This window comes from Callospermophilus lateralis, chromosome 6, assembly GCF_048772815.1.
Source record: "Callospermophilus lateralis isolate mCalLat2 chromosome 6, mCalLat2.hap1, whole genome shotgun sequence".
Lineage (NCBI taxonomy): Eukaryota > Metazoa > Chordata > Mammalia > Rodentia > Sciuridae > Callospermophilus > Callospermophilus lateralis.
Window position 1 is genome coordinate 48293825 of NC_135310.1, and position 10046 is coordinate 48303870.

At 35.6% G+C, this 10046-nt stretch overlaps 1 protein-coding gene across 3 annotated transcripts in view; it reads left to right on the forward strand.

Annotated features, from left to right (window-relative positions):
• The window catches only part of LOC143401182 (amine sulfotransferase-like), a 30748-nt gene extending 22581 nt beyond the window's left edge, over nt 1-8167 (forward strand). For all 3 annotated transcript variants that reach the window (XM_076858320.2, XM_076858322.2, XM_076858321.2), the window contains exons 6-7: nt 5678-5864; nt 7870-8167. In XM_076858320.2, coding sequence (XP_076714435.1) covers nt 5678-5864; nt 7870-7991 — 309 coding nt within the window. In that variant the 3' untranslated portion in view covers nt 7992-8167. The remainder of the gene's footprint in view (nt 1-5677; nt 5865-7869) is intronic.
• Nucleotides 8168-10046: the final 1879 nt, after the last annotated feature.

The window sequence follows — 10046 nt, forward strand, 5'->3', positions numbered from 1 at the left end:
TTCTTTAAAGTTAAAAGTAGTCAAGAGCCTCTTAAAGAATTATTAAGAGGGGTAGCCATAGAATACAATTTATATTTTTGAATGTTATTTCCATTCATGAATTAAAAAGAAAAAATAGTGAGTATAAGGAATCCAGTCCAGACACAGACCAGTGTGCTAATCCACTGAACATCAGTGCTTCCTTGGATTGGAGTAATGTCATTATGAATGAAGAGAATACAGAGTTTTGAGGCACAGTTAAGATGTAAAAAGAAATGGGATTGGACAAAGGACAAATGACAAAGAGAGAGGTATCAAGGATGCTTCCTTTATTTCCAGTTGGTACATCTTTGTAGATAGTGGTCTCATTCGTGAAGGTGTTTAGGGCATTCTGAGGCAGGGTCGGGTTAGAGGGGGATCAGAGGAGCTTGAACATAATGTTGTTTTTGACCTATGAAGATTAAAGTGATTTAGAAGAAATCAAATGAATAGACTGAGAAACAAATGAAAAATACAAATCAAAAGCTCAAAAAAGATTTCTGCCTTTAGATATTAATGCCATTAATTTGAACATCATCACTATAAAGAATATAATGGCAGTAGCTTGGGAGGCTGAAGCAGGAGGGTTGAGAGTTCAAAAGTAGCTTCAGCAATTTAGTGAGGCTCTAAGCAACTCAATGAGACCCTATCTCAAAACAGAATATAAAAAGTAATAGGGATGTGGTTCAGTGGTTAAGTGGCCCTGGTTTCAATTCCCAATACCAAAAAGAAAAAAGAATGTATGAGAAGAATGAATGTGGATAAAATTGATTGGGGGTAGGATGGAGTAAGGAAGTAAAGGAGAGAAGGAATATAGACCTTGGTCAACTCAAATTTTCAGCTTTAGAGCTCTTTCTAGAGAAACCTCACAATGTTGTCAAAAATTAGATATTCAGGGCTGGGGTTGTGGCTCAGTGGTAGAGTGCTTGCCTAGCATGTGTCAGGCAGTGGGTTCTATTCTCAGCACTGTATTTAAATAAATGAATAAAATAAGGGTCCATCAACATGCAAACAATATTTTTTTAAAAAAATTAGGTATTCATCAAAGTTGGAATACATTTTGGAGTCTTCCTTTTTCTGCTGCTTCCCTTGGAAATGTCTTGGTAGTTTTATGAAACACTGCCCATGCCTGCTTCTCCAGTGATAAACCCAGCAAGACGTATAAACTCAGGGCAGTTTCTCTCAGAGGATTTTTCACATTTCTCACTTAATTAGTAGTGGTAGCCCTAGAACCTTAATGACTATGCAGGATTATTTTCTACTTTCCTGTCACAAGTAGAGTCGAGTGGTATATAATTGAACTAGAAGCAATTATAACTATAATGTTTAAAGATTCATATTTAGGTGGCAAAAGTCAAGTTAAAAGACCAATAATTCATTATCATATAATGAGGATGGAGTTACCATTGGGAGAAGGACAAGGTTTAAAATGAGGAAAGGGTGCTTATTGTGGGGTTCTGGAATGCGTGTCATTTTCATATGTGTATTTTATTTTAAAATGTAAAAGTTCTGGAAATACTTTAATTTATCTTAAGAGAAATGATACTCCTCTTTGTGGGAGTCTGATATAAGAGATTTAATCTTTCCCATCCTGTTATCTTTTCCTTCAATATATTGGAACTGGCTGATGCCTCTAGGAAAGAAACGCATACATACCTGAAGGGTGTTGTGCCGTTGTCTTTGGAGACCCCACAAATACAGTGGTAAAGAAGAGAGCTGCCCATTGTGTTACATGAAAAACCACTTTGTGAAATATGGCTAGAATTTTGAACAGTATTTGGTAGTAGAATTAGGGAACAGCTCTTGTGCTGAAGAACTGGCGAAAGTACAAGACTCTAGCAAGACCTAGAAAATAATCTCTGAATCTATGTTATAGTTTAGATATGATCTGTCCCCCAAAAGATCATATGTGAGACTATGAAAGAAAAGTTTAGGGATGATATATGATAGGATGATAAAAGGCCTGACCTAATCAGGGCATTAATCTCCTGATAGGGGGATTAACTGAGTGGTAATTGTAGGAGGTAGGTAGGGTATAGCTGGAGGAGGTACGTCATCAGGGATATTCCTTTGAGGATAATGTCATGAGTTGATTGGAGCTCTCTCTGCTTCCTGGTGTGATGTCTTGAATCACTTTTCTCCACCACATTCTTCCACCATGATGTTGTCACTCATTTCAGGCCCTGTGGAATGGTGCTGGCTGTCTATGGGCTGAGACCTCTGAAACTGTGAGCCCCCAAACAAACTTTGCCTCCTCTAAGTATATTCTTGTCAGGTCTTTTGGTCACAGCAATGAAAAATCTGACTAAAACAATCTGTGTTTTATCTTCCATTAAAATTATTCACCAAAGTCTACATTTCAATTAACAAGCTGGGGGTGTATCTGATATTTTGGTTAATAAAAGGTAGCTTTCATTATACAGAATACATGTATGATGTTGTGAGGAGAAAAAGAAAAAAAATGTGTCACATTAGATTGGATAGAGAGAAATGATGGGATGGGAGGGAAGGGGAAGAGGGGATAGGAATGGCAGCAGAACAGAATAGACATTATGATTGCTGTATGTATATAGGTGACTCTATGACCAGTGTGATTCTTCAATCTGTACAATCAGAAAAATGAGAATTTATACCCCAGTTGATTCAAATGTATGAATTGCCAAGATCATTGTAATGTCATGTGTAGCTAATAAAAAAATAATAGGTAGCTTTGGGGGAAAGATTTTAATTTTGTCTCCAATTTTCTTGTATGTGACAAGTATAGATGTTTTGAAATTCTTTCAGATAATTTCTACATTTGCAACATCTATAGTTCTATTTTTATTGTCTTTTTTATGCTAGAGCTTGTTCATATTTTCTTATCCCTTTGTATTCATTCATATCCTGATTTTTCTGCTCCCAAGTTTGGTGTAGAAATAAGTTAATAACTGTGGTGTGGGAAACCAACCTTGCACATGACTGGGTCACACTCCCCAGCTGGGTGCTGAGGCGCTCAGTCACAGAAATGTGGCAGAGCTTTCCCCACCCTTCTTGGGCTCAAGGGTTGGTGTCTCCTGCATGGGTGTGTCTTGCTACAGCCCCATGGGTGGAGCTGTGCTCACCAGTTCTTTTGTAATATAACCCCTTGCCCTGTTTAGGATAGAATCTTCCATGGAAGTGCCTTGTGTGTCCCCTTTTCTTACTGTGCTTTTGGGTGTGGCGTACCCAGATGTCAGTCAACCTGCTGACAGTGGACATCATGAAGATAGATCAGCCCCCTGAAACCTGACCCCTTGCCTCATTTGAATAGCTTCTCCTCAGTAAAAGGGGTCAGGGCATGTGTGCTCTCTCTCCTCCTGCAGACCCTTAAGGTCAGAGGAGCCATCACAGTGACCCCAAAGAAAAAGGTATTTGTGTCCCTTGTGTGGTTATTTTGCACAGCCCGATTAGCCCAGTTCAACTGGAGTAACCCCTGAGCCTTTTCTATGGACCTGTTATTTTTATTCATCCTCTCACACTAAATTTTTTCCCCTACAAGAATACAACTAACATATTCAGGAAGTTAGCAAGGCCCTGTATCCTCTGTCCCCAACCTGCCAACCCATCTCCATTTCTTGTGAGCACATAGTGTATCAAGCACTTTGAAGTTCACATTTCATAGGGGTAGGGGTTTCAGGTTTCTTTAGTTGAGGGCTCATTTTTTTTTTTTATTTTATCCAGAAAAGAAATCCTTGCTTCTTGAATTGAAAAAAAGTTCCTTTCTCATGAAAATTGTTATAATCTCTTTAAGATACAGTTTTTCCAGTTAAGTACTCTTGCCTATAGTAATTCTGTTTAGGTTTTATCCTCCCACTGAAATTTTTACCTGTGATAAAATATCCATGACATAAAGTATAATTTTTACTTGTGATAAAATATCCATGACATAAAATATACCACTTTAACCACTTTGAGGCGGGTACCAGGGATTGAACTCAGGGACACTCGACCACTGAGCCACATTCCTAGCACTATATTGCATTTTATTAGAGACAGGGTCTCACAGAGTTGCTTAGCCCTTGCTAAATTGCTGAGGCTGGCTTTGAATTCGCCATCCTTCTGCCTCTGCCTCCTGAGTCCCTGGGATTACAGGCATGAGCCTCGGATCCCAGCCTGCTTTAACCATTTTTTTTTAAGGGAACAGTTGTGTGGCATGGAGTATGTTCATATTCTTGTGCCAACATCACCACTATCCTACTCTAAAATGAATTCATATTGCAAAACTGAAACTCTATATTCACAAGGCTGTAATCCCTCATTCTCCACTCTCAGCCCCTTGTAGGTCTTGTAAAAAAACATTCTACTTTCTTTGTTTATGAAGTTGATTAGTCTTAGTATATCATATCAGTGGAATCATACAGTATTTGTCATTTTGACTGGCTCATTTAACTTAACTTACTATAATGTCTTCAGGGTTCATGCATTTGTAGCATAATTCCTTCCTTCTAAGGCTGAATAATATTCCAATGTACATATGTACTACATTGTATTTGTGTATCTCATACATATACATACATATAGATCACTTTTATATTCTGCATTGTGAATAATGATGTATGAACATGTTGTTCAAATCTCTCTCTGAGACTTTAACTTTCAATTTTGGGGGTACATACACAGAAGTGGATTTGTTGGGTCATGTTCTAATGCTGTTTTTAGGTTCATACTATTTCCATTGCATTTGCAGCATTTTTACATTTCTACCAACATGCATAAATCTTAATTTTTCTGTGTCATTGGTCTTATTCTTTTCTGTTGAGGTTTATTTTTAATAATAAAAATATTGAAATAAAAATAAATAAAATATTTAAAAATCTCAAATAATAATAGCCTTCCTAATAGGTGTGAAAGTGGTACCTTACTGTAGTTGATTTGCATTTCCCTAATGATTAGTGATGCTGAGCACCTTTTCATGTACTTATTGGACATGTGTACATCTACTTTGAAGAAATCTCTATTTAAATCCTTTGCCAATTTTTAATTGGACTGATTTTGTTGTTCTTGTTGATTTGTAAGAATTCTTTATGTATTTTGGGTAGTAGAACTTTTCAGATATTTGGTTTCTTATTCTACAACTTAAATTTTTTTGTTCTAATGTCTTTTTTTTTGTTTGTTTTGGTGTGTGTGTGTGTGTGTGTGTGTGTGTGTGTGTGTGTGTACTTGGGGTTTTCAATGTATAAGATAATCTTATGGACTAACAGGGATCACTTCATTTGCTTTATTTTGTATTTCAGTACCTTTTTTGTTTTTATTGCTTAGTTGCTCCAGCTAGTATTTTTAGTATCATAATAAATAAAAGTGGAAAAATGGAGTTGAACTTACTCCACATCTCAGATGAAAATCTTTCTCTCTTAGTTGAGTTTGCTGTTAGCTGTTCCATATAAGACTTTTTCATGTTGAGGTAGTTTCCTTCCATTGCAGATTTATTGAGCGTTTCATCATAAAAAGATGTTGGGTTTTGTTAAATGTTTTTTGTGCATCAATTGAGATAATCATGTCAGTTTGTTTCCCCATTCTCTTCTCATAACAAACTGCATGGTTCATATGATGACACTTCTTTGCATTCCAGGAATCAATTTCACTAGAATATGAAAATGTTGTGTGTTTAGCTGTAACTGATGCATACTCATGACTCTTTCAGGACCTCAGAAGTGCAGTGCTGAAAATTTGTAGATTTCTTGAGAAAGAACTTAGTGAAGAAGTTGTGGATACTGTGGTGAAACAGGCTTCATTTCAGAACATGAAGACTAATCCACAAGCAAATTATAATGATATTGTAAAACAGGAAATGGGAGTGAGAAACAATGAAGGAAATTTTCTGCGCAAAGGTACTATTCAGTAGTTCATAGTAGCAAGATGTAAGCTGTCATTCAAGTCCTTGGTACCTAGGAGAAATAATAAGTGCTTCCATTATGTCTCTCCAAGTAACAGTGACATTTGGAACCTAGAGAAATTAAGCATCTAATTGAGAGTAGGTCTGAAGAGGTTTTCAAGAAACCTAAGTGTTTTAGTATACAAATTGACACATTAACTTGCTTAATTAATATTGCTTTATTTCTAAGTCACATGAGCCTGGTCAGGTATATTAAATGAGAAGAACAATAATCCTCATTTTCCCTTTTTTCTTCTAGAATAATCTAAGGAGTAAACTTAATGTGTGTTTTGCTGTGCTGGGAGGAGGTTTGGATTACTGTGTTCCCATGTGTCATCACTAAGAGTGATATCTTATTAGTGCTATCTGCTATGAATTCAGTTACTTCAAAAAGTTATTGAAATTGTTTTTCCTGTGATTTTATTACATGCTTGAAGTAGTTGTCAAGAATGAATATTATTTCCCTTGTAACTGATACCCTTTAAATTCAAATTATTATTATTATTATTATTATTAGTAGTAGTAGTAGTAGTAGTAGTAGTATAGTAGTACCAGGGATTAAACTCAGGGGCACTCAAGCACTAAGCCACATCCCCAGCTGCTATTTGGTATTTTATTTAGAGACAGGGTCTCACACTGAGATGCTTAGAGCCTCACCCTTGCTGAGGCTGGCTTTGAACTCAACATTCTCCTGCCTCAGCCTCCTGAGCTGCTGGGATTACAAGCATACACCACCACACATGGCTTCAAATTGTTAATTTTTAATTTAATCATTTAGTGTATAAACATTCTAAACACTTCACTTCTACTTTATTCACATTTTATGTCATAATTGGCTCATAATTTACCAATAGAATGATGGATATTAATTTATGAATAATTATATAAACATCTTATGGAAATTGCCCTAGATATTGATATATTTTAAAATTAATTTTTTGATGACATTTATTATCAATTCTCCGTTTTCATTCCTCAGCTACAGTAGATAAAAGCAATTCTCATATTCCTAAGGGCTTGTTATCTTTTTCAAAGGCCAATAATAATGTCTACACAAGTGATCCTGATAGCTGGAAATGCCAAGTTATTTTTCACTTAAGAAGAATGGCATAATGTAATCCCTGCGGCTCAGGAGGCTGAGGCAGAGGAATGCAAGTTCAAAGCTAGCCTCAGCAAAAACAAGGTGCTAAGCAACTCAGTGAGACCCTGGCTCTAAATAAAGTACAAAATAGGGGTGGGGAGTGGCTCAGTGGTCGAGTACCCCTGAGTTCAATCTCCGGTACTCACCCCCACAAAAAAGAATGGCATAATGATGGTTTAATCTTGTATTTAAAAAAAGATGCAGAAAGAGAAGCTCTGGTGCTCTATATGACTTTGATTTTATTAGTTGAAAATACTTGAGTCTCGTTTTTTTTTTTTTTTTTTTTTCAAATTGAAAAAGAAAGAAATACTTATCTTGGAGGGTTTTAGTAAGAATTATATTACGGTTGATAAATGTGGTTCACTTAGTATGAGGTTCACTTAGAATATATACAGGAGTATATATATTAAAAATACTTTTTAAATTCTAATATGTTCATATCTTTATTGTTTTTTATTCCTAAGGATCACAGAGTGGGAAAGGCTAACATATGGGGAAGTAAATTTTCAATCTATTTACTGCATTATTTTGTTCCTAGATTCTTTAGTCAATCATTCCTGTGTAAGAAAAGATGAGGTCTCCAATCCTGTGGACACGAACAAATATTTAGCTTGGCTGAAAAGAGATTAATCCATTAATTTCCAATTTTTAAATTCTGTGAACACAATAATATTCACATATTATTAGAAAGTTACCACAAGAGGTATATTGGTTGCTCCATTTAAATTTGATAGGTATTTCACATCTGGGACAATGGGACAAATGGGTTCAATGGTTGAGGCAGTATTTTAACATGTCATTCATGTTCTTATCCCATTAGGTACCATTGGAGATTGGAAACATCATTTTACTGTGGAGCAGAATGAAAGATTTGACCAGATATTCCAAAGGGAAATGAAAGACTTTCCCCTCAAGTTCATCTGGGATATAAATGAGGAATAGAATTCTAATCAAACTATAAAAGAATCATATAAACTCCAATCATATAAACTCCAAATCATATAAACTCCAACTCCAATTATGCTATACCTTAACATACGTAATAATAATAACATACATAATGCCTATTACTAATTATAAAACTTCATTAACAAAATAAATAAACTATGCTTAGATCAGTTGCCATGAATTCTTTAAAATTTAAAAAAATTAGTTTTACTTTAATAATTAAAATTACAAATCAGAAATTAAATTGTTTTTACAGCTTTGGTACCCTGCATGAAAATGGCAAAACAGAAAGCATAAAACATGACTTGCAAATATCTTCAGAGACTATTCTGTATTGTGTATTTTCCTTTGCCCACAATTAAACTCAGGATCAATTAAACATTAAAAATCATTTTATTCTTGTACTTAAATTTTAATTCTTTGGTTTCAAAATCAAAGGGATATTCAAATGTCATATAGAATAAATGGAGAAATCCTACATAAACAGGTACTTCTTTTTAATAATTTAACAGATCACAGTTTGCACTAGATGAAAAAATAATTTTTTCAGGCTGGTCATGATGGCATGCACTTGTAATGTCACGACCTAGGAAGCTGAGGTAAGAGGATAGCAAGTTCTAGCCAGCCTCACCTACATACAGAGACCCTGTCTCAAAAGTTTTAGAAAAGGAAAGGAGGCTTGGGGATATAGTTCAGTAGTAGAACTCCCCTGTGGTTATTCCCCAGTACTGTAACACCACCGCCACTACAACAAAAGTTCTATCCACTTGTCTCAGTGGTTTATGGGCTATAGTGAAACATTATTTCATGATGGGCAGTGTGTAGTGGAGTAAAGCTGCTCCCTTCAAGGCATCTGGGAAGGAAAAAGAAAGAAGAAAAGTCCAGGGCCCTAATTTTCCACAATGAAATGGCCCTGATGACCTAACTTCCTCCATCTAGACCCTACAGGTTGCTCTGCTTCCCAAGAGCCCTAAGGAGTAGGGATGGAGCTTTCAACACAGGGGTCTTTTGGAGGACACTTACCCAAACCATAGCATAAACCAATATCCATGTACATCCAAATAAATAAGTAAATTGTGACACTTCACATTATGAAACAAATTATCGATAAAGAAGCATGAATTACAATTCTCTGAAAAACATACACAAGTCTAGAAATATAATATTCAGTGGAAAAAAGCCAGACACTTATTGCATGTTTTCTTATATGATTCAAAAACAGGTGCAACTAATGATGGTTTTAGAAGGTGGGTGTCCACCTTCAAGGAATAATGCAGTAACTTAACAAGTAAATGAGAGTTCTTCTGGGATGTTAGGATTATTTTTTCCTTTGATCTTAGTACTGTTCATTTTGGAATATTTGTGTGACAGTTTACATAGTATTTGTACATTTTTCTGATTTTTACCATATATTTATGAGATTTATAAAATAAATAAGAAAACATTTCCAAAGAGCAGAAAAAAATCTTGCAGTAACTAAATGGACAAAACATTAATTCATAGTTAGCAAAAGTTTAAAAACTAGGGAATACTCAATGATGTGCTCAGATGCAAAAAGTCCCAGAGGAAAAAAGAAAGAGAACAAAGCATTGGGCCTTTAGAAAACCACTGACAATAAGGACAGATTAGATTTTAAATGTTAATTTTAATGTTTCCTCCTTTGAAATGTGCAGAAGTCTCCTAACCTTGAGAATCTTGAGAAGGGTAGGATCAAGTATGACCCCTATAGACTGAATTTGATGGACGTCATTACAAGGATTAAAGAATATCTTCCCTGTAACTGTTTGGGGAACAAGGTAGATAATGTTTCTTAAGCCAAACATCTCTATAGAACCTGAAATACACAGGACCCTTAAAAAGATCTAGAAAAGGAATATGAATTTTCATTTATGTGGATTTTATTTTATCATAAAAATAAGCACACTGGTTTACACTTATCTGGGAAAGTGTGAAACTCTCAGGTCACCCCTTAATAAGGTCAAGGGTCTGGGCTGGGGTTGTATACAGCTCAATGGAACAGCACATACCTAGCATGGGTGAGGCACTGGG